At 38.9% G+C, this 25615-nt stretch overlaps 1 protein-coding gene across 13 annotated transcripts in view; it reads left to right on the top strand.

Annotated features, from left to right (window-relative positions):
- The first annotated feature begins 2539 nt into the window (after positions 1–2539).
- The window catches only part of CNTRL (centriolin), a 106214-nt gene continuing 83138 nt past the window's right edge, over positions 2540–25615 (top strand). For 11 of the 13 annotated variants that reach the window (XM_023544984.2, XM_023544983.2, XM_010587680.3 and 8 more), the window contains exons 1-6: positions 2540–2653; positions 6199–6450; positions 7940–8070; positions 17969–18099; positions 19580–19721; positions 21442–21628. In XM_023544984.2, coding sequence (XP_023400752.2) covers positions 6231–6450; positions 7940–8070; positions 17969–18099; positions 19580–19721; positions 21442–21628 — 811 coding nt within the window. In that variant the 5' untranslated portion in view covers positions 2540–2653; positions 6199–6230. Of the gene's footprint in view, positions 2654–6198; positions 6451–7939; positions 8071–17968; positions 18100–19579; positions 19722–21441; positions 21629–25615 lie in introns of those variants that run through there. The other 2 variants (XM_023544982.2, XM_023544985.2) reach the window with 2 other exon arrangements.

The following is a 25615-nucleotide window of genomic DNA, read 5'->3' as shown; positions in this document are numbered from 1 at the left end:
AAGCACCTCACGGGATTTGTTTTCTTGGTTTGGAGGTTTAGGGTCATGGTTTCATGGGAAATCCCAGTTAATTGGCTTAATACCATTTTTAGTGCTCCTGTTCTACCTCCTAGTTCATTGCACAGTGCCTGGGGTCTTAAAAGCATGCAAGCAGCCATCCAAGATACAACAATTAGTCTCTATTCACTTGGAGCAACAGAGGAAGGAGAGTCAGGAATAGGAGGAAGAAATGGAATGCATGGCTAATTGCCTCCATGAACAATTGCGTCCTCTGCCGCGAGACCAGAAGAACTACATGGAGCCCGGCTACCATTCCTGAAAGTTTTGATCAAAGATTCTACAGAACAATCCTGATCAAATGAGGAAAAACATGGAACAGAATTTCAAATTCTCATGGAATCCAGCGCTTCTGGAGCCTCTGAAGCTGAATGAATCTCAGAAATTACTGCCCTGAGACAATCTTTAAACCTTAAACCAAAAATATCCCCTAAGTCTTTTTAAACCAAGCAATAGAAAAAAAAATTAGTAAATAATGTCTGCCTTCAGCATTCTGCTCTTTTAAAGAACTATCTATATGGGGTCAAACTGACAACAGCAACTTGAAAGGTTCAATAAGAAGCTTAGGGGGCAGTGAGTTTATATTAATGGCAGTGGAATAATTCAGAAAAGGAAGGTGAGAATGGTTGTACAACTTGAAGGAGGCAATCAATGTCACTGAATTGTATATGTAGAAAGTGTTGCATTGGTGTTTATGTTTTGCTGCGTATATTTACAACAACAACAAAAATATGTATGTATACATATATATAACCCACTGCTGTCGAGTCAATTCCAACTCATAGCGACCCTATAGGACAGAGTAGAACTGCCCCACAGAGTTTCCAAGGAGCGCCTGGCGGATTCGAACTGCTGACCTCTTGGTTAGCAGCCGTAGAACTTAACCACTACGCCACCAGGGTTTCCAATACATATATATATATAAAGTAAATCCTACGGAGCACAGTTCTACGCTGACACACAGAAAGTCGGCATGAGTAAGATTGCTAATGGTGCTTAGAAGGCTGTCCCCCAGCTTCAGCTTCTCCACTTGATTTTTGCTCCAGCCATACTGAACTACTTCATGTTTTGCTCCTGCCACACTGAATTACTTAACCTCAGCCCAATGCCACGTTCTTTTTTTCTCCTCCTGGGCTTTGCACAAGTTGTTCCCTTTGCTGAGCAAATTCTTGCCTATTCTCCCACCAGTTGACTAAATCCTTCTTCTCTTTCAGATCTAAGATGAGACACCACTCCCTCTGGGAAATCTTTGCCAACTAATGAAATAACTAAAACATACTGAGAACTTACTATGGGCCAGGCACTGTTCTAAATTCTTTCACATGCATTAGCTTTTTTAATTCTCAGGAAAGCTGCAGGGGGCAGGTATTATCCCACTTCATAGATGAGAAAACTAAGGCACAGAGAATTTCTAACATAGTGTTACAAAGATGGACTATGAACTCCACGGTGTAGAAGGGCAATGACAACAGGAAGGAACTGATTGTGAGAAAATAGCAGGTACAAGGGTTTGGAGGTCACAATGAAGTTAAGAACTGGGCTGGGACTGGAGTCTTTTGAGCAAGTAAACTACTAGGATTAGAGGATTATGGTAAAGGAGAGGCGGTGGTTCCATCTGAGATTTTTGGGGACGTAGCAGCATCTGACGACAAGGCCCAAGGATATATAACCTTAGAAATGGGAAGCTAGAGTGGAGGAAGGTGTCATTGACGATAAAGTTTAAAAGCAAAAACTCACTGTATATCCCTGGCATCCAGCACAGGATCTGGTAAATTCTCTTAAAATATCTGTTGAATATATGGCGATATGTGGTGAAATGCAGCACTTTTAGGTGAGCTCCAACTGAAGTCTCAAATGTTTCTTGCTTTAGCTTCCCTGCCACCAACCAGAGGGTTATTTCCCTCCACAGGCCACAGGAATCAGGAATATTCCTCGCCTTGGATTCCCAGGTGACAGCTGGAGCCCAAGCTGCCTTCGTTCACTCTGAGGTTCATCCACATCTGGTGTCTAAAGGGAATTCGTCTCAGAAATAGCCCACGCAAGGGGAAGCGTGCTGAGAGGCACACGAGTTCAAAGGCAGTCGCCAGCATCAGAAGTCGGGGACGCACTAAGTCGGTCCTTCCTTCGGATCATCCTCTGGCCCAACCCTCAAAGAGTCGAATGGCGTCCGAGTCTTGGCGAGAAGCTCCTGCAGCTTCACCTCGGTGAAGAGAGGCTTCCTTGCTCGCAACTGCTGCGGGAAACCTCGCCTCTCAGAGGCTCCACACCACCAAAGCCGCGGGCGTCAAGACTCAAACAGCAAGCGCGCCGCAGCCCGCCAAACCCGCGCGGCCGGAAGCCTCACGCTTACGGTATCCGCCCGCCTTTCGCCCCAGAGGCCGAGGGAGCAGAAGCGGCGGGAAGCTCAGCTCCGCCCCTCCCAACGGCTCGGGAGGGGGCGTGGTCTATGGCCACGCCCGTGCCGCTCACGCTGCCCCTCGGCAACCGGCACAACACAACAAGATGGCCGCCGCGCCGCTGAGTGCCTAAAGGGAACGTCGAACTCGACTCCCACCCCGCCTCGACCGGCTGCGTTGCTCGGCCCGGCTCCTAGGCCGTAAGTGTCGGGCCGAGTCGAGGCTGTTTCTCGGCGTCCGGAAGGAGCGGTGGGGGCCAGAGGCTAAGGCGGGAGGACCTGGACCAAGCGTGGGCTGGGCTGGCCGGGGATGGATTCGGGGCGGGGGCGTATGCCTGGGAATTGGGATTGGATGGGAAGGATGGGAGGGCCCGGAACCGGCGTGGGGAGGAGGACGAATGAGGGGGACCTGAATAAGACGGGTGGAGGTCTAGGGTGAGGATGCAGGGGCCGGGGGTATAGGACGTAGCGTCGCGTAGAAAGGGATCCGGGCACGGAGGGGAGGGGGATGAAGTATGCCAGGTGTCTGTGAGGAATGGCAGGCGTAAAAGGATAGTTTGGGTACCTGGCGCTTTTCAGCATATCGGAATACAGCAGATGGAGAAAGATGAGAATTACGATACTGGTTCCGAAAGTTAAAGGGAAGGGAAGAGTGAAGGCTGGGTTGTATAATGGTTAAGAGATTGGTAGGTTTTGGAGTCGACCAGATTTGGGTTAAAATGTTGGTTCTGCCACCTTGTGCGTGTTATTTTACGGCTTTATGACTTTGGGCCTGTTCCTATTTGAGCCTGTGTTTCCTCATTTGCAAAAATAATTGCTAATTACTTTTGAGTGCTTACTGTGTGTCAGATACAGTTGTAAATACTTTACATGTATTAACTCATTTAGAATTTACAGTAATGTGTATGAGGTTAATCATCCCCGCTTTGGAAGTAATTTGCCTCACGTCACACAGAAGTGGAAAACCTGGCTGTCTACTTCAGAATCCAAGCTCTTAGTTTTAACGATACACTGCCGTTTGTAAAATGAGATTAATAATTCTGATTTTATACAGCATCTTGAGGATTTAAATCTGGTAATGTCTTTTTAATGTCTTTAGAATTCATTCATTCGTTCAACAAATATTTATTGTGCGCCAAACAAGACACATACGGTTCCTGCTGTCTTGTACCTTACAGTCTATAGGGGGACACAGGCAGGAAACAAGTAGTTTTGTAGTCATTTCATTACAATTGTTATAAGTATTAAGGGGACTACTTGGTGCAGAGACCATGTATGGGAGGGGGATATAATCATATTGTTCATCTTGAGTGTAGGAACCCTGTCTTCCTCAGCTTTGTGTGTGTAAAGCCTAGCACAGTTCTTGGCACATAAAAGTTGCTCCATAAAATGTAATGACTAAGTTTACGGAAAGGGATGGGAAGCTTGGATTTCAGGGTGTCGGAGTAGACAGTGGTTGGGTGGAGTAGACTGGATGGTGCAAAGGATTAACGAGCTTAGCTGCTGACCAAAAGGTTGGCTGTTCAAGTCTACCCAGTGGCTCTTGAAAGGCCTGGTGCTCTACTTCCAAAAAATCAATCATGGAGAACCCTGTGGAGAACATTTCTACTCTGACACACATGGGGTTACCATGAATCACAATCATCTCATGGCAGCTGGTTTTGAGTAAGCTGAAGAGAGATGAGTATGGACCCAACTTCATTCTTTTGTATGTGAATATCCAGAATGGTATTGGTACGCTTGTTGGAAATCAATTGATTGTGGATATACGAGTTTATTTCTGGGCTCTCTTTTCTATTGCATTGGTCTATATAGCTGTCCTTCTGCCACTACCATACTGTTTTGAGTACTGCATGTGTAGTAAATTTTCAGGTTGAAAAGTGCAAGTCCTCTAACTTTTTTTTCTTTTTTAAGATGCTTTGGCTATTCAGGTACCTTGAAATTCCACAGAATTTTAGGATTCAGTTTTTCATTTTGGCCAAAAAAAGTCTGTTGGGATTTTGATAGGGATTGCATTGAAATCTGGATATCGCTTTGAGTAGTAGTGTCATTTTAACAATATTTAGTCCTCCAGTCCATGAACATGGGCTACCTTTCCATTTATTTAGATCTTCTTTCATTTCTTACAACAATGTTTTGTAGGTTAGTGTATCAATCGCCTTCTTGGTTAAATTTATTTCCTAGGTGTTTTATTCTTTTTGATGCTATCGTAAATGGAATTGTTTTCTTAATTTTCTTTTCAGATTGTTCGTTGCTAGAGTATAGAAATGCAACTCTTATTTGTGTCTTGATTTTGTATCGTGCCACTTTGCTGAATGCATTTATCAGCTCTGACAATTTTTTTGTGGATTTAGGGTTTTCTACATATGTGATCATGTTTTCTGTGAATACATAGTTTTACTTCTTTTCCAACTTGGGTGTCTGTTGTTTCTTTTTCTTGCTTAATTGCTCTGGTTAGAACCTACAGTGCAATGTTGAATTGAAGTAGTGAAAGTGCACATGCTTATCTTGTCCTGATAGTCACAATTGAGTATGATGTTAGCTGTGGTTTTTTCATCTATGGCCCTTATCATGTTGAGGAAGTCCTACTATTGTCTTTATCATGAAACAGTGTTGGATTTTTGTCAAATTCTTTTTCTGTATCAATTGAGATGATCATGTGATTTTTTTTTAAAGTTCATTTGATTGATGTGGAGGCTTATTTTTTAAATAGATCACTCTGGCTTTCTGGCTGCAGTGTAATGATGGGAAGGAGGAAGGCAAGAGAGCTTGTTGGTAGATCAGTTAGAAACTATTAAATGGTAATTTGATGAGGACTAGGATTAAGGAAGGACTAGAGTGAAGTTTTGTTTTTTTTTTTAGAGTGAAGATGGAAAGTAGATTGATTTTGGAATATTGAGGAAGTGGAACTGTTAGGACTTGGTGATTGGGTAGGGGAAAAAAGAAGAGAGAGAGATATTAAGAATGATTTGCAGGTTTCCCCCTTATTCTTGTGAGTGTTGGTCATGAAGTAGGGAACACTGTAGGAGGAACAAGACTGGAGGAGAGTGGGGTTGTGGGAGAAAATGATGAATTCAAATTTGCGCATCTTGAGTTTCGGATGCTGATATCAGGTAGGCAGTTGGAAATAGGTGTTTTTTAGAGAAAGGTTGGATTGAAGATATAAATGTCGGTATACAGGTGGCTTTGGGAGGCGTGGGTATTTATCACATTGTCTAAAGTGAGATTGAAAGACAATAGGAGGGAGCCTTGAGGACCACTAACTTTTAAAGATTGAATACAGGTGTATGAACCAACAAAGGAGGCTTAGAAGGAATGTCCAGGAAGACGGGAGGAATCCTAGGACAGTGTGGAGTCCCAGAAGCAAAGGAAGAAACTGTTTCAGCAACAAGAGAGTGCTCATCAGTGTTAAATATTGTTGGTTGCCAAAGATTTCGAACTTCTTCCATTCTAGGACTCCTTGTGGGTAGAAGGGGCCTTGTGACTAGTTCTTTCCAACGAATCGGGAACAGAAATGACAGGTATTGCTTTTGCTGGAGCATTTAATTGTCAATACAAGACCCTCTCTTTTCTCTCTGGTCAGGTTATGGGCAGTGTTTGAAGTAGTGGCTGCTTCATCACTTGGATAGCCTCTCAGTTTATAACTTTATACTTTTGAAAGTTTAGTCATGATGTTTTAGGAATAAATTAATAGTTTTGATAGCTCTAAAGTATTGACATCTTTAATCTACTGAAAACTCTTGCAGGTTTTGATGGACATCTGGTTTTTATTCTTGCAATGAAGAGAGGTCCTCAACAAAGAATATTCTCCAGAGCAAGGAAACCACCATCATCTCACTCTCCTAGTCCATCGTCTCTTACGTCCAGTATGAGATCTAGGTCACTTTCACCTTTAAGTGCACCAGAGACTCTGCCTTGTCATGCTGGAGGACAGCGGTCTGAAGAAGTCAAGATTATAGAGGAAAGCAGTATGCCTTTAGACTACCAAGACCATAAAGGTATTACTTCTTAGTGTAAGGATCTGTCTGATCACAAACTGTAAGTAGAGATGAGAAATATTGAGTTTACATTTTTGGTCCATACGTAACACCTGTCCTGGTACTAACTTGATTTATTATTTGAGGACAATGGGAGGAGAGAGGTTTCTGGGTGAGAATGAATATGCATGAAAGAGGATTAGGATTAGGGAGCTTCTAAAAAGAGGAAGCTTTGTTTCCTTTGGTGGGAGGTGCCTTAAACCTCATGCTCCAATTTTGTTGTCATCCTTGGTTTGGAGTAGGACACATATGTTCACTTCAGGGTGGAGTGCCTTAATTCAGTATAAAAATTGTATGTACCCTTGGACTAAGCCAGTCTGCTTATTAGCAAACTGCTCATCTGTAAATAGATTGATTTCCATGTATGGGTCATGCATATTATGTTCTACCATTTTTTAATTAAAAGCATTTTTAAAATTCTAGAAATCTGTTTTCAAAAATGTATTATTCTTTGCCAGGTCATGAAATCACAGCCATCAAACTTGCATATCTAATCAGTTTTTATTATTTAACCTTCTCAGCAATTGTACCATACCTTTGCTGCCAGCCGGTACATTGTTATTTCTAATCTCAGAATATCAGTCAGTTTCTTTCCTAGAGCAAACCAATTTTAGAAAAAAAAAATTATATTTTGAATCAAAGTAAGTGTGGCATTAACTTATTATCAATAATCATGGGGAATCTTTGGCCTACAGCCTGGATCTGAACCAAGGATTAATTTTTTTCTGACTCATAAAGCAAGAAGCAATGCTCTTTTTATGGCTGCCTTTGTAAAATGTAGCATGGCTTTAACCGCCTTTGACAGTAATATCCAGAAAGGTCATAAGACAGGGTATGCTATCCATCAAGTGTGTGCTTTATAAAATATAATGCTATTAAAAGAGCAACAAATGGGGGTTTCTCATTATAAAAAAATAGGAAAAGAGAATTTTTAAGAATTGCAGCGTTTCTAAACTTTAGATTGGAATAAAAAAACTAGGTAGTGCTGGTTTATTTTAAAAAGTAACATGAAAATATGTTAAAAAAATCAGTGCTGCATATGGTTAAAAGTGCACATTTTGGATTCATTTGCCTGGATTTAAGTCCTGAATTTGCATCTTACTAACTGCAAGATCTTGAGCAAATGATTTTACGTCATTTTATAAATGGGGTTAATAATAGTTTTTATTTCAAAGATTTGTTATACAAGTTAAATTTTTAAAATGTAAAGCATTTAGCTGAAAGCTTGGCACACAGCTAGTATTTATAGATTGTAACTATTGTCATTATTAGTATTATGAAATGCTATATAAAATGAAATATTATTAAAACATTGTGCTTAGAACTAGCTGGATGTTTTTACATTTGCATGACTTAAAAACATGTTTTTTGTTAAATAACATGAAATAATTTGCTTCTCAGATTTTTTATGTCTTCCTCTACTGACAGTGATCTGTTTGTGTAATTTCAGAAGCTGATTCACATCCCGGAGTCCGATATATTACTGAGGCTCTTGTTAAAAAGCTTACTAAACAGGACAACTTGGCCTTGGTAAAATCTCTGAACCTTTCACTTTCTAAAGATGGTGGCAAGAAATTTAGGGTAGGTTACTAACAATTTCTAAGTATAGACATTATTTTGAATTTGCTTTAAAATTGCAAAAAAAGATTAGATTTAAGTTAACATCTCATCCTAATGTCACCTAATTTGTAGCAAACCTTTTGTTGCTTCCAGTGAAAATTCTGCCTCAGAAGTATGTCTTCTGTTACCTGAACTCTATTAATGGATTTTTACTATTAATTTATTGATATTCTATACGTTATTTACTCTCACTAGAGAAGGGCTTGGTAAACTACAGCCTGTGGGCCAAATTGGGCCTGGTATACATTTTTCTGTATAAAGTTATATTGGAACACAGCCACATACACTTATTTACTCATTATCTGTGGCTGTTTTTGTGCTATAGTGGCAGAGTTGCATAATTAAGATGGAGACTTTATGGCCTGCAAAACCACAAATATTTACTATCTGGCCTTTTACAGAAAACATTTGCTAATCTTTGCTGTAGAGTGTTCACTACTTTATTCATAAACTATCCAAAATGAACATATTGTAATGAGAAATTTAGTTTCTTTAACTGGAAAAGTATAAATTTAGATCCGTGTTGTGTGTTATTCACCAAAATTGCAGAATTTTGAAGAGCTAAATGGAAAACAAACAAAACAAAACAAAAAATCAACAAACAAAAATATTATAAAAGTATAGATAAGAATATAGGACTTTGATATCATGTTTCATCTTGTATATCTGACATCAGTACCTGTACCAGTTGCCATCAAGCTGATTCTAACTCGTTGTGACCCCATGTGTGTCAGAGCAGACCTGTACTACATAGAGTTTCAGTGGTTGTTTTTTTAGAGGTAGATAGCCAGGCCTTTCTTCTGAGGCACCCCAGATGGACTTTAACTCCAGTCTTTTGGTTAGCAGTTGTGTGTGCTAGCCTTTTGCACTACCCAGGTATTCTGTACATCTAATTGATAAGAATTTAAAAAAGATTATTTCAGTGTTCAGAAGGATGTTGTCAATGAATAGTCCCATATATTTTTAGTGGAAGTATAGATTGGCACAGCATTTTAGGAAGACAGTTTGGTAGTATTTCTCAGAATTTTAAATGTTCTTAGTTTTTGATCCAGCAGCTGAGTTTATAGTCACTGACACAACAGTTGTTATTCTACTGATACTATTTGCATGTGTATACAAAAATGTTTAGGTATGCTTTTTTTTTTAATAACTTTTATTAAGCTTCAAGTGAACGTTTACAAATCCAATCAGTCTGTCACATATAAGTTTACATACATCTCACTCCCTACTCCCACTTGCTCTCCCCCTCTTGAGTCAGCCCTTTAAGTCTCTCCTTTCTTGACAATTTTGCCGGCTTCCCTCTCTCTCTATCCTCCCATCCCCCCTCCAGTCAAGAGTTGCCAACACAATCTCAAGTGTCCACCTGATATAATTAGCTCACTCTTCATCAGCGTCTCTCTCCCACCCGCTGACCAGTCCCTTTCATTTCTGATGAGTTGTCTTCGGGGATGGTTCCGGTCCTGTGTCAACTGAAGGTCTGGGGAGCATGGCCGCCGGAATTCCTCCAGTCTGAGTCAGATCATTAAGTTCGGTCTTTTTATGAGAATTTGGGGTCTGCATCCCACTGATCTCCTGCTCCCTCAGGGTTCCTCTGCTGTGCTCCCTGTCAGGGCAGTCATCGTTTGTGGCCGGGCTCCAAGTAGTTCTTCTGGTCTCAGGATGATGTAGGTCTCTGGTTCATGTGGCCCTTTCTGTCTCTTGGGCTCTTAGTTGTCGTGTGGCCTTGGTGTTCTTCATTTTCCTTTGCTCCAGGTGGGTTGAGACCAATTGCTGCATCTTAGATGGCCGCTTGTTAGCATTTAAGACCCCAGACGCCACATTTCAAAGTGGGATGCAGAATGATTTCATAATAGAATTATTTTGCCAGTTGACTTAGAAGTCCCCGCAAACCATGTTCCCCAGACCCCCGCACTTGCTCCGCTGCCCTTTGAAGCATTCATTTTATCCCGGAAACTTCTTTGCTTTTGGTCCAGTCCAATTGAGCTGACCTTCCATGTATTGAGTGTTGTCTTTCCCTTCACCTAAAGCAGTTCTTATCTACTGATTAATCAATAAAAAACCCTCTCCCACCCTCCCTCCCTCCCCCCTTCGTAACCACAAAAGTATGTGTTCTTCTCAGGTTTACTATTTCTCAAGATCTTACAATAGTGGTCTTATACAATATTTGTCCTTTTGCCTCTGACTCATTTCGCTCAGCATAATGCCTTCTAGGTTCCTCCATGTTATGAAATGTTTCAGAGATTCGTCACTGTTCTTTATCGATGCGTAGTATTCCATTGTGTGAATATACCACAATTTATTTACGCATTCATCCGTTGATGGACACCTTGGTTGCTTCCAACTTTTTGCTATTGTAAACAGAGCTGCAATAAACATGGGTGTGCATGTATCTGTTTGTATGAAGGCTCTTGTATCTCTAGGGTATATTCCTAGGAGTGGGATTTCTGGGTTGTATGGTAGTTCTATTTCTAACTGTTTAAGATAACGCCAGATAGATTTCCAAAGTGGTTGTACCATTTTACATTCCCACCAGCAGTGTATGAGAGTTCCAATCTCTCCGCAACCTCTCCAACATTTATTATTTTGTGTTTTTTGGATTAATGCCAGCCTTGCTGGTGTGAGATGGAATCTCATCGTAGTTTTAATTTGCATTTCTCTAATGGCTAATGATCGAGAGCATTTTCTCATGTATCTGTTGGCTGCCTGAATATCTTCTTTAGTGAAATGTGTGTTCATATCCTTTGCCCACTTCTTGATTGGGTTGTTTGTCTTTTTGTGGTTGAGTTTTGACAGAATCATGTAGATTTTAGAGATCAGGCGCTGGTCGGAGATGTCATAGCTGAAAATTCTTTCCCAGTCTGTAGGTGGTCTTTTTACTCTTTTGGTGAAGTCTTTAGATGAGCATAGGTGTTTAATTTTTAGGAGCTCCCAGTTACCGGGTTTCTCTTCATCATTTTTGGTAATGTTTTGTATTCTGTTTATACCTTGTATTAGGGCTCCTAGGGTTGTCCCAATTTTTTCTTCCATGATCTTTATCGTTTTAGTCTTTATGTTTAGGTCTTTGATCCACTTGGAGTTAGTTTTTGTGCATGGTGTGAGGTATGGGTCCTGTTTCATTTTTTTGCGAAGGGATATCCAGTTATGCCAGCACCATTTGTTAAAAAGGCTATCTTTTCCCCAGTTAATTGTCACTGGTCCTTTGTCAAATATCAGCTGTTCATACGTGGATGGATCTATGTCTGGGTTCTCAATTCTGTTCCATTGGTCTATGTGTCTGTTGTTGTACCAATACCAGGCTGTTTTGACTACTGTGGCTGTATAATAGGTTCTGAAGTCAGGTAAGGTGAGGCCTCCCACTTTCTTCTTCTTTTTCAGTAGTGCTTCGCTTATCCGGGGCTTCTTTCCCTTCCATATGAAATTGGTGATTTGTTTCTCTATCCCCTTAAAATATGACATTGGAATTTGGATCGGAAGTGCGTTAAATGTATAGATGGCTTTTGGTAGAATAGACATTTTTACTATGTTAAGTCTTCCTATCCATGAGCAAGGTATGTTTTTCCACTTAAGTATATCCTTTTGAATTTCTTGTAGTAGAGCTTTGTAGTTTTCTTTGTATAGGTCTTTTACATCCTTGGTAAGATTTATTCCTAAGTATCTTATCTTCTTGGGGGCTACTGTGAATGGTATTGATTTGGTTATTTCCTCTTCGGTGTTCTTTTTGTTGATGTAGAGGAATCCAAGTGATTTTTGTATGTTTATTTTATAACCTGAGACTCTGCCAAACTCTTCTATTAGTTTCAGTAGTTTTCTGGAGGATTTCTTAGGGTTTTCTGTGTATAAGATCATGTTATCTGCAAATAGTGATAACTTTACTTCTTCCTTGCCAATCCGGATACCTTTTATTTCTTTGTCTAGCCTAATTGCCCTGGCTAAGACTTCCAACACGATGTTGAATAAGAGCGGTGATAAAGGGCATCCTTGTCTGGTTCCCGTTCTCAAGGGAAATGCTTTCAGGTTCTCTCCATTTAGAGTGATATTGGCTGTTGGCTTTGCATAGATGCCCTTTATTATGTTGAGGAATTTTCCTTCAATTCCTATTTTGGTAAGAGTTTTTATCATGAATGGGTGTTGGACTTTGTCAAATGCCTTTTCTGCATCAATTGATAAGATCATGTGGTTTTTGTCTTTTGTTTTATTTATGTGATGGATTACATTAATAGTTTTTCTGATATTAAACCAGCCTTGCATACCTGGTATAAATCCCACTTGATCATGGTGAATTATTTTTTTGATGTGTTGTTGGATTCTATTGGCTAGAATTTTGTTGAGGATTTTTGCATCAATGTTCATGAGGGATATAGGTCTATAATTTTCTTTTTTTGTAATGTCTTTACCTGGTTTTGGTATCAGGGAGATGGTGGCTTCATAGAATGAGTTGGGTAGTATTCCGTCATTTTCTATGCTTTGGAATACCTTCAGGAGTAGTGGTGTTAACTCTTCTCTGAAAGTTTGGTAGAACTCTGCAGTGAAGCCGTCCGGGCCAGGGCTTTTTTTTTTTTGTTGGGAGTTTTTTGATTACCGTTTCAATCTCTTTTTTTGTTATGGGTCTATTTAGTTGTTCTACTTCTGTATGTGTTAGTTTAGGTAAGTAGTGTTGTTCCAAGAATTTATCCATTTCTTCTAGGTTTTCAAATTTGTTAGAGTACAATTTTATGTAGTAATCTGATATGATTCTTTTGATTTCATTTGGTTCTGTTGTGATGTGGTCCTTCTCGTTTCTTATTCGGGTTATTTGTTTCCTTTCCTGTTTTTCTTTAGTCAGTCTAGCCAATGGTTTATCAATTTTGTTAATTTTTTCAAAGAACCAGCTTTTGGCTTTGTTAATTCTTTCAATTGTTTTTCTGTTCTCTAATTCATTTAGTTCAGCTCTAATTTTTATTATTTGTTTTCTTCGGGTGCCTGATGGATTCTTTTGTTGCTCACTTTCTATTTGCTCAAGTTGTCGGGACAGTTCTCTGATTTTGTCTCTTTCTTCTTTTTGTATGTGTGCATTTATCGATATAAATTGGCCTCTGAGCACTGCTTTTGCTGTGTCCCAGAGGTTTTGATAGGAAGTATTTTCATTCTCGTTGCTTTCTATGAATTTCCTTATTCCCTCCTTAATGTCTTGTATAACCCAGTCTTTTTTCAGAAGGGTGTTGTTCATTTTCCAAGTATTTGATTTCTTTTCCCTAGTTTTTCTGTTATTGATCTCTAGTTTTATTGCCTTGTGGTCTGAGAAGATGCTTTGTAATATTTCGATGTTTTGGACTCTGCAAAGGTTTGTTTTATGACCTAATATGTGGTCTATTCTAGAGAATGTTCCATGTGCGCTAGAAAAAAAAGTATATTTTGCAGCAGTTTGGTGGAGAGTTCTGTATAAGTCAATGAGGTCAAGTTGGTTGATTGTTGTAATTAGATCTTCCGTGTCTCTGTTGAGCTTCTTACTGGATGTCCTGTCCTTCTCCGAAAGTGGTGTGTTGAAGTCTCCTACTATAATTGTGGAGGTATCTATCTCGCTTTTCAATTCTGTTAAAATTTGATTTATGTATCTTGCAGCCCTGTCATTGGGTGCATAAATATTTAATATGGTTCTGTCTTCCTGATCAATTGTCCCTTTTATCATTATATAGTGTCCTTCTTTATCCTTTGTGGTGGATTTAAGTCTAAAGTCTATTTTGTCAGAAATTAATATTGCTACTCCTCTTCTTTTTTGCTTATTGTTTGCTTGATATACTTTTTTCCATCCTTTGAGTTTTAGTTTGTTTGTGTCTCTAAGTCTAAGGTGTGTCTCTTGTAGGCAGCATATAGATGGATCGTGTTTCTTTATCCAGTCTGTGACTCTCTGTCTCTTTATTGGTGCATTTAGTCCATTTACATTCAGGGTAATTATAGATAAATAAGTTTTTAGTGCTGTCATTTTGATGCCTTTTTATGTGTGTTGTTGACAATTTCATTTTTCCACATACTTTTTTGTGCTGAGGCGTTTTTCTTAGTAAATTGTGAGATCCTCATTTTCATAGTGCTTGACTTTATGTTACTTGAGTCGTTACGTTTTTCTTGGTTTTTATCTTGAGTTATAGAGTTGTTATACCTTTTTGTGGTTACCTTATTATTTACCCCTATTTTTCTAAGTAAAAACCTAACTTCTATTCTTCTATATCGCCTTGTATCACTCTCCATATGGCAGTTCAATGCCTCCTGTATTTAGTCCCTCTTTTTGATTATTGTGATCTTTTACCTATTGACTTCCATGATTCCCTGTTATGTGTATTTATTATTTTTTTTAATTAATCTTAATTTGTTTGTTTTTGTGATTTCCCTATTTGAGTTGATATCAGGACGTTCTGTTTTGTGACCTTGTGTTGTGCTGATATCTGATATTATTGGTTCTCTGACCAAACAATATCCTTTAGTATTTCTCGTAGCTTTGGTTTGGTTTTTGCAAATTCTCTCAACTTGTGTTTATCTGTAAATATCTTAATTTCGCCTTCATATTTTAGAGAGAGTTTTGCTGGATATATGATCCTTGGCTGGCAGTTTTTCTCCTTCAGTGTTCTGTATATGTCGTCCCATTCCCTTCTTGCCTGCATGGTTTCTGCTGAGTAGTCAGAACATATTCTTATTGATTCTCCCTTGAAGGAAACCTTTCTTTTCTCCCTGGCTGCTTTTAAAATTTTCTGTTTATCTTTGGTTTTGGTGAGTTTGATGATAATATGTCTTGGTGTTTTTCTTTTTGGATCAATCTTAAATGGGGTTCGATGAGCATCTTGGATAGCTATCCTTTCGTCTTTCATGATGTCAGGGAAGTTTTCTGTCAGGAGTTCTTCAACTATTTTCTCTGTGTTTTCTGTCCCCACTCCCTGTTCTGGGACTCCAATCACCCGCAGGTTATCCTTCTTGATAGAGTCCCACATAATTCTTAGGGTTTCTTCATTTTTTTTAATTCTTTTATCTGATTTTTTTTCAGCTATGTTGGTGTTGATTCCCTGGTCCTCCAGATGTCCCAGTCTGCATTCTAATTGCTCGAGTCTGCTCCTCTGACTTCCTAGTGTGTTGTCTAATTCTGTTATTTTATTGTTAATCTTTTGGATTTCTACATGTTGTCTCTCTATGGATTCTTGCAACTCATTAATTTTTCCAGTATGTTCTTGAATAATCTTTTTGAGTTCTTCAACAGTTTTATCAGTGTGTTCCTTGGCTTTTTCTGCAGATATCCTAATTTCATTTGTGATATCATTAAGCATTCTGTAAATTAGTTTTTTATATTCTGTATCTGATAATTCCAAGATTGTATCTTCATTTGGGAAAGATTTTGATTCTTTTGTTTGGGGGGTTGGAGAAGCTGTCATGGTCTGCTTCTTTAAGTGGTTTGATATGGATTGTTGTCTCCGAGCCATCACTGGGAAACTAGTTTTTCCAGAAAATCCACTGCGTCCAGTCCAAATCCCTGCGGGACGGTTCCCCGGCTCGGATGCTGCTCTTTCTGCTCCAAGACCAGTCACTGCCTCCCGGGGACTTCTCCTACCGGCTGCGTCCCACGCCGCCCGTGGAACCGGCTGGTCCCCCTCCCGGGGTTAGTTCAGGGGGGTTGAGCCGCTCTCTGTGCTTGTGCCGTACCTGACTGGTACGCTGGCTGCAGGCTCTGGAAACAATCGCTGCTTCCCCGTATTAGTTCGTTCTCCATCTCTAAATCTGTGTTTGTTGTTCAGGGTTCGTAGATTGTTATGTATGTGATCGATTCACTTGTTTTTCCGTGTCTTTGTTGTAAGAGGTATCCGAGGTAGCGTCTGCCTAGTCCGCCGTCTTGGCTCCACCCCTATGTATGCTTTTTATAGCATTATTTAAAATAGAAAAAAAGAAATCGCTAAATATATGTCAATAGGGGATTGGCTAAATAGATTATGGTGCAGTATGTCATGAAATGCTATGAAGTTCTTTTAAAAAATGAATTAGAACTCTCTGCATTAATGTAGGAAATGTTCTCAATACAATAAGTGAAAAAAAGAATTCTAGAACTTTTGGATAGCATGATCCCAAGAAAATTTTTTTAAAAAAAATCTCTTTCTTTCTGCATACTTGTAAATCATTCGAAAGATATGGGTGTATACATACCAGCCTCTTAACAGTGGTTTCCTCTGAGCATTGGAAATTTTTTAGGGGAGAAAGGAGGTAGATGAAGCGAATGTTTTATGTTTTGTTTGAGATTTTGAATGCATTCATATATTACTTGTGTAATTAAAAAGGAAAAAGGTAACATGCTTGAGTTTAAAAATCGTGAAAGTGAAATATCGAATTAGTAAATATTTATTATGTGGTTATTATATGCCAGGCATTGTGTTAGGGTGTGGTGTTAGATACCAAGGTAAATAAACTTAGTTTCTGATCTCCAGGAACTTAAAGCTTAGTGGGAAGAATGCCTAGGATTAAGAGGAGAAATTGTGAGGGAGAATCAGAGAGTGAGAGAGAGTAGATGGAACAGACAGACCCAATGAAGAAGCCTGAAAGAGCTGTTGGGAAAGGAGAAGATTGAAGAGTATGGTCATTGGAGGCCAAAGGAGGAGAAACTTTGAGCAAGAAAGGAGAATATAAAATGTCAGAACAGTCAAATAGAATGAAGGCATTTTGAATTGGCAATTAAAAAGTGCGGTGTTTCTTTCTCTGTGGGGCTTTCTCTTATCAGGAACTCACAATTAGATATCCTCTCCCCGGTTTCCCCCTCTCATTATTTCAGTCAGCAGATTTTTTTTTTGGCACCTACTGTGTGCCAGGCAGTAGTGCTAATGCTGTGAACACAACAGACAAAATCTACCCTCTTGGTGCTTGCACTCTGTCACATCATGTTATCTTTGTTTTCTTGGTAGTACTCATCACTATCTGAAAATCTTATTTGCTTGTTTATTGTCTGTCTCTGAATGAGAATAAGAGCCATGTTCCCTTATTCACCATTGTATTTCCAGTACCTAGAGCAGCTCCTGGTACGGGTACGTAATCCATGTTTCATAAATATTTGTGGAGTAGATGAATGAATGGTGACCTAGGAGAGAATTATTTGAATGGACTAATGGAGACAGAAGATGTATTGCCTTACCAGTAGAATAGGAATACTTACAAGGCAGAATGAGCAAAGGTAGACAACTCTTGTGAGAATATTGGTGGCAGATAAGGGAAATAAAATGATGGCTTGATAGAAAAACAAGTTCAATGTAAGGTGATTTGTTTTACATAGAAGAGACTTGAGTATATTGAACCTAGACTCTATGTGGCAGGGAAATTGTCTAGTTCACTGCTATAGTCCCGTTATTTGGTACCATTCTTGTTATGTAATAAGTGTATAATGAATATCTGTTGAACAATGAGTGTTCTTAAACTTGAGGGGGGAAGATCCAGGAGACAGAAAAAAGTCGAAGATACAGAGCATGGGGCAGAAGGTGAGTTGGGGTTATGCAATGACATAAGTAAGTAGTTTAACTTAAAAAAGAAGGGAGCTATCTCTTGAAGGGGAGGAGAGGAGGGAAGGAGAGGCATCAAAAAGTTGAGGAGGAGGGACGGATAATGGGGGTGTGCTTCTTGGACAGTCTTGAGCCTCTTAGTATGTAGGAAGTGATGTTGTCCACTGAGAGGCAAGGAGAGTTTGACAGTTTGAGGAGAATCACTACTCCTGCTCAGGAGACCTATACCAAGGAATTGTCAAGTAGTAGTAAAGGGTCATTATTCTCTAATGACTGATCAAAACAGTCCCTGGTGCACATACTTAGATGTTATATGTTATGTCAAGGCATCTGTTGTATAAACTATTTATGCGTTTGTTTCTAATCAGTATATCGAAAATTTGGAAAAATGTGTTCGACTTGAAGTACTGAATCTCAGCTATAATCTCATTGAAAAGATTGAGAAGGTGGATAAGCTATTAAAATTACGTGAACTCAATTTATCATATAACAAAATCAGGTAAGTAAATACTTTAGGTAGCATTGCATGATCTTTATTGGAGAGGTAGATTAGCACTACCCAACTTGCTGAAAGAATACTTTGAAAGAGTAGGCACATTGATAGTCTAGCTTTCCACATATGATAATTACCTTTATGTTTTGGTATTACTAAAGTACAGAATAATACCTTATCTAGCATTATCAAAGAAGGATATACGTTTTTGAGTACTAAATTTTATTTTCTTAATTCCATCATCGATAGAAATTTTCCTAGATATAGTCTGTTTCATTGCCTTATTACATTAAGGATGTTGACGTGAAACAGAATGTTTTAACCCTGCCATTTTGGTCTGAAAGATATTTCAACCCCATTTTAATCCTATGTATTTCCTACTGTTCTTTGCTCATTGCTACAAGAAATACCTGCTCAGTCTTGTTTTTAATTTGTAATAACTGTTAACTGTTAGAAATAAACCTAATAAAATAGTGGTTAAAGCTGCACATAGAAAACTTAATTATAGACAAAAACTGATGCAAGAATTAAATCAAATCTTGAAAGTCTTTATATCTATACACTTTATCCCCAGAATTAGACTTGCTATAAATAATGGCCAACAAAACTAACAGTGGCAAAAGCTATAGTAAAACAAAATTGAAATGGAAAAAAAAAAAAAAACTGATAAGTGAAATCCTTAGTATAAAGTTTACATAAAAAAGAATTGATCCTGTTGAAATAATATCCACAAAATAAAAATGAAAATAGAAAAACTTAGAAATATTTGCCCAGTATAGAGAATTTACCAAGAAATTAAATTGGAATTCACTTCGGAAAATAACTCATCCATTAAAATTGAACAACATGGGTGATAAATGGTTTATTAATTTAAATACTATAATTAAAATATTTATATTGATAAACACAGCAAAAAATGGTAGCCATATTTTGCTGGCATAAATAATTGTTTTGTGGTGATGTTAGGTAATAAGAGCATTTTCTCTAGCGTAAGACTTCAGCGTGTAGTAGAGTGTGCTTTTGAGTTTTTCAGCTCTTTCTGGGCTGTCAGCTATTACTTTTCACAGTGGTCTGTGACATTGCCACTGACAGACTCTTCTTTTCCAGTTCGTTTCCAGTCTATAATGTTTGTTAATACTGTATATTAAATGAGTTCAGGGCTTGGATTTAGGACAAGTTTTCTGGTTGTTGGTGCTTGGATCACTTATTTCAAGGATTAGTATGTTTCTCAGTGTTGTGGGGCCCTGAAGCCTGATAGTAAGATGGGTAGGATTACTGGGCACAGTAATGATGGGTTGACAGTTTAGCTCTTCTAGTAAATTTGTTTTTAGCCATGTCTTTTGTTTCTCATTTATGAACAGAATTGATAAGTTAAAACTGTGAAAAGTAACCCCAAATGAGACCAAGGCTGTTTTTTTCCAAAAAAATACAATGGAGGACTCTATCGTTGTACTCATAAAGTTTGATTTTATCCTTTGGTTTCCAGCAAAATTGAAGGAATAGAAAATATGTGTAATCTGCAAAAGTTAAACCTCGCAGGAAATGAAATTGAACATATACCAGCATGGTTAGGGAAGAAATTAAAATCTTTACAGGTCCTCAATCTAAAAGGCAACAAGATATCATCGGTAAGTTATTCACAGTGGGAAGAATTACTTTTCAAATTTTTAGACTTGATGGAAAAAAAAGATTAAAACCTGAGTTTTTTTTTTTTTTAAATGGGTTTTCTTCTCTTAAGTTCTTTGGTCTTTTGACCAAACACAAAATGAAAGAAGTAGAAAATCAAAAGTAGAAGTAGAAAATGAAAGATCATAGAGTAAAAAATGAAAAATGCCTAGACTTGCTTTCTTTGAATGTGGAGGATCCCTTAATGTTTCTAAAATTCATTATCTCATGTTTAAATTGGAGAAGATAATCCCCGTACTGCTTTATAACGGAGTTACGGGGCTCAGATGAAGTAACGTGAAAATACTTTAAAACGTAAAATGATTCTAAGGTTCTCTTAATTAAACCTTCACAATGTATTATTATTGGAGACCAGTAATAATAAATAGCATTTGTTTAATGTCATACAATTTACAGTGTCTGAGCAGCAACAGCCAAAGAGCCTCAGAGCCTAAGTCCCACGCCATGTTGCTCCCACCTTGGAGCTCTTGGAGCTTATGGGGCGATGAGAAGAGCTAGTCGTGAGTCTAAATTTTGCCACAAATACTACTCAAAGTAAATAATCTTTAGATAGTACTCATTGTCAGCCAATGGCAATGGTGAAATCATTCCAGAGATATTTTTTGTTTCTCATTTTGTCTGACTTTCTTGTCCCAATTTATATGTGACATTGGCATATACTGATATACATTCACTTAAAAAAAGAAAGATTTATTTTACTTGCTCTTTAGGGTAGTGTTTCTCAACCTTTTTAAACCCCTCTTTGGATAAACATAAAAATCTCACGTTTCTGCAGAGATTTTGATAAACCCATCTAGAGAAGCCTGTGCCCCCTCTGCTGTACCACATCCAATTAGAGATGATAGGACTCTGCCTATCCCCTATGAGAAAAAAGTTTGCGTAGTGCTTTCCTCTCTGTAGTTTATTTTCCCCCCACTTTTCTAAATGTAAAATTATACTGCATTATTGAATATGCTTTTTTTCAAACTACACATCCTTCCAAATCTCATTAGGAATCACTGATTTTTAGAGAATTCTTAAGAATAAGTTAGAGTTTAAAACTTGCTACCTTCTGTTTGGGGTCACTTCTAGGTTCTGTTCAGCCTTTTATCTCACATCACTAGGCCAAGATGTGAGAGAAGCTGTGGTTACACTCCTTAATATCACCTTCAAAAATGTGGGCATCTCTACATATGCTTTTTCTTTTAACGTCAATCGTGACTCTGATATCCGAAAATTTACCAAGATCTTTTTTATAGCCGTCCGTATTTTCCATTTGTTCAATCATTGTAATGAAAAGACCGTAGGCTTAGAATTATACAGACCTGAATTCAAATCTTATTTCATTCATTTACAAGCTCTGGGCCTTGGCAAGTTAACCTTTGGGCCTCAGTTTTTCATCTGTAAAATTAAGACAATACTTACATTATAAGTGTTTTGAGAAATTACAGATGAAATGGTATATGAAAAATGTCTGATATTGCACTGACACACTATAGATACTCAAAAACTGTGTTCTTTCTTTCTACCCCTCTCCTACCACCACTTCTTTCAGATAATGGGTTTCATGAGCAGGTTCCTTGCCATGTTAAGAGCATTTTCTTTTAATTTATTACTTCCTTGAGGTATGTTTATGGTTTTTAAATTATATTATATTAATATTCATGTTATGTGTCTCTTCAGCTCCAGAATGTAAGCAAGTTGAAACCTCTTCAAGATTTAACTTCCCTGATCCTACTTGAAAATCCAATTATGGCTCTTCCTCATTACCAGCAGTTTACCATTTTCCACCTCCGTTCACTGGAAAGTTTGGAAGGTCAGCCAGTAACCACTCAGAACAGACAGGAGGCTTTCGAGAGATTCAGTTTAGGTAAGGTGACATTTTAAAAGAACCAAGTTTGGGTGTGGGAGGAATTTATTTTTCAGAAGTTTTCCAGAAAAGTATGATGAACTTTGTAATACTATTAAAATTTACTTGAAAAATGGTACCATAAACTAATTCATTCAACAGATATTTATTGAGGATGTTCTGTGAGCCAGACGTTGTACTTAGCACTAAGGATGCAGTAGTGAACAAGACATACGGTGCTGGCCTTCATGCAGCTTATCTCTTAGGGAGAGGAGACAGACAAAAAGCAAGCAAACTCAAAGTAACAAAGGGGGGCCTCCTTTTAGGGAAAATGGTAAAGGAATGCCTCTCTGAGGAATTGACATTTAGGCTGAAGGCAAAGGGAAGAGGGGGTTAGTCATGTGAAGAATGGTGCTCAGGGAGGGACATCAGCTTGTCTGTTGAGGTTGGAAAGACTCTAATGACTTCAAGGTCCTGAAAGAAGACCAGTGTGATGGGAAGATAGGTTTGGAGAGATGCTGTTAGGTGCCATCAAGTTAGTTCCAACTCAAAGCGATCCCATGTACAACAGAACAAAACAACTGCCCAGCCCTGTACCATCCTCACTGTCATTGCTATGTTTGAGCCCATTGTTGTAGCCACTGTGTCAGTCCATCTTGTTGAGGGCCTTCCTCCTTTTTGCTGACCCTCTACTAAGCATGATGTCCTTCTCCAGGGACTAGTTCCTCCTGATAACATGTCCAAAGTATGTGAGACAGAGTCTCGCCATCCTCCCTTCTTAGGCGCATTCTGGCTGTACTTCTTCCAAGACAGATTTGTTCGTTCTTTTGGTAGTCCACAGTATATTCAGTGTTCTTCACTGACACTGTAATTCAGATGCATCAATCCTTCCTCTATCTTCGGTATTCATTGTCCAGCTTTTACACGCATCTGAGATGATTGAAAACACCATGGCTTGGGTCAGGTGCACCTTAGTCCTCAAAGTGACATCTTTGCTTTTCAACACTTCAAAGAGGTCTTTTGCAGCAGATTTGCCCAATGCAAAACATTGTTTGATTTCTTGACTGCTCTTTCCATGGGCATTGGTTGTGGATCCAAGTAAAATAAAATCCTTGAAAACTTCCTTATTTTCTCCTTTTATCATGATGTTGCTTATTGGTCCAGTTGTGAGAATTTTTGTTTTCTTAATGTTGAGGTGTATTCCATACTGAAGGCTGTAGTCTTTGACTTTCCTCAGTAAGTACTTCAAGGCCTCTTCCCTTTCAGCTGGCAAGGCTATGTCACCTGCATATCGAAGGTTGTTAATAAGTCTTACCCCAGTCTTGTTGCTGTGTTCTTCTTCATGTAGTCCAGATTTTCAGATCATTTGCTTAGCATACAGATTGAATAAGTATGGTGAAAGGATACAACCCTGACAAATACCTTTCCTGACTTTAAATCATGCAGTATTCCCTTGTTCTATTCGAATGACTGCCTCTTGGTCTATGTACAGGTTCCGCATGAGGACAATTAAGTGTTCTGGAATTCCTGTTGTTTGCAGTGCTATCCATAATTTGTTATGATCCACACGGTCGAATGCTTTTGTGTAGTCAGTAGAACACAGGTAAATACCTTTCTGGTATCCTCTGCTTTCATCCATGATCCATCTGACATCAGCAATGATATCCCTGGTTCCCCATCCTCTTCTGAATCCAGCTTGAATTTCTGGGAGTTCTCAGTTGATGTACTGCTGCAACTTCTTTTGGATGATCTTCAGCAAAATTTTAGTTGTTTTTGATATTAATGATATTGTTCAATGGTTTCCGTATTCTGTTGGCTCACCTTTCTTTGGAATGGGCACAAATATGAATCTCTTCCAGTTGATTGGCTAGTGTCTTAGTTACCTAGTACTGCTATAACAGAAATACCCAAGTGGATGGCTTTAACAAACATTTATTCTCTAGGAGGTTTGAAGTCTGAATTCAGAGTACCAGCTCCAGGGGAAGGGTTCTGGAGCTGTCAGCTCTGGGGAAATGTCCTTGTCATCCATCTTTCCCTGAGTCTAGGAGTTTCTCAGCACAGGGACCCCATGTCCAAAGGACGAGTGCCACTCCTGGCTCTTCATTCTTGGTGGTAGGAGGTCCCTCTCCTCTCTAATCACTTCTCTCTTTTACATCTTAAAAGAGAGTGACTCAAAATATAACCTAATCCTGTAGATTGTGTCCTGCCTCGTTAATAAAACTGCCTCTAATCCTGTTTCATTAACATCATAGAGGTTAAGATTTATAACACATAGAATAATTACACCAGATCACAAAATGGAGGACAACCACACAATACTGGAAATCATGGACTAGCCATGTTGACACATGTTTTGGGGGCACCCAATCTCTTCTGAATTTGTTGGCATGGACAGGTGAGCATCTCCTGTGCTGCATCCTTTTGAAACATCTCAACTGGTATTTTGTCAATTCCTGGAGCATTGTTTTTCACCAGTGCCTTTAGTGCAGCTTGGATTTCTTCCTTCAGTACTGTCAGTTCTTGGTCATATGCTACCTCCTGAAATCATTGAACATTGACCATTTCTTTTTGGTACAGTGACTATGTGTGTTCCTTCTGTCTTCTTTTGATGCTTTCTGTGTCATTTAGAATATTCCCTGTAGAATCCTTCAGTATTGCAACTTGAGGTTTGAATTTTTTCTTCAGTTCTTCCAGCTTGAGAAATGCTGAGTGTGTTCTTCCCTTTTGGTTTCCTTACTCCAGGTCTTGAAGAGGCAGGGAGAGGCAAGGTGATGCAGGGCCTTGGAGTTTGAATTTTATTTCAAGTGCAGTGGGAAGCCATTGGTCATTTTTAAGCAGGAGTGGGACATGATCCAGTTTATATATTGAGAAGATCAGTTTTGATGCTGAGTGGAGATTGGCTTGGAGCAGGGTAAAATTGGAGGAGGGTAAAAAAGCCTGTTAGGAGGTTATTGCAGTATCCAGACTAAAAATGTTAGTCACTTGGTTATTAGACTTGGAAATGGAGAAAAGATGGAGAATTTTAGATCAGTTTTGGTGGTAGAGTAACTAGCACTTTCTAATGGATTGAATAATTCCCAGGCTTCTGAGAGTAAGTGCTTGGATGATGATATCATTTATGGTAAATGAATAATTTCTTCTATGAAAATCAGCACAACATTGGCCCCTGTGAAGTGAAGGTTAAAGATGTCCCAAATGTCCAGCTTCTCCAAACTGCTGTGCCTCTCTATCATCTCTAATACCAACTATTGCTCTTCTCCTCAGTACTTTTCCTCCTGTCTATGGGTTCAGTCATTCACTGCTATGTCTCACAGAATTCACAAACCGTACTTAAAGATAAGTGGCTTATTAGGGAAGCAACAGGGTACAGCTCAGGATTAGGATAACATGGAAGTAAGCGGAACAACTCAGGATACAATTCTTTGATCAGGATAGCTTCTTTTTACCCTCTGCCGCCAGGCCCTGCTTAGGGCCTTCTGCTGCTGGGTCCTGCTGGGGCCTTCTCAGGCAAGTGTTACAGCCCTTAGGGCCACGGGTCAGGAAGCCCCACCGCAGCCGTCTCATGTTGGTCTCCTGGTTCCTGCCATCTAGCACTGCTACCACTTTTGCTGCTGTGACACCACCATTTCTTGCTGTCTGCAGTGTTACAGCTCCTTCTCTCTGTCTGTGTCTCCCTCTAAAACCTCTGTCATGGAAGCTGGTAATATAGCAAGCTCTTTATCAATTTCAAGGCTACTCTCATTCCATACACCCAGCAAGACCGTGAACTGTCTAATCCCCTACAAGAATTCCATGCACTTTATTTGCATTAGCAGACTATTGGATACCCACATGTACCTTATTTGCGTAGTCCCACTCAATTATTTTGTGGGAGTTACAAGACTGTTCATGGTCTTGTACTGTATTCCCCCTTTATCTGTGAAGGATATGTTCCAAGGTCCCCAGTGGATACTTGGAACTACAGATAGTACTGAACCCTATAAAAAAAGGTATATGTATATATATATA

The sequence above is a fragment of the Loxodonta africana genome, chromosome 9 (assembly GCF_030014295.1).
Source record: "Loxodonta africana isolate mLoxAfr1 chromosome 9, mLoxAfr1.hap2, whole genome shotgun sequence".
Lineage (NCBI taxonomy): Eukaryota > Metazoa > Chordata > Mammalia > Proboscidea > Elephantidae > Loxodonta > Loxodonta africana.
Note: the sequence above shows the minus strand (reverse complement) of the source record. Positions and strands in the feature narration are given on the sequence as shown.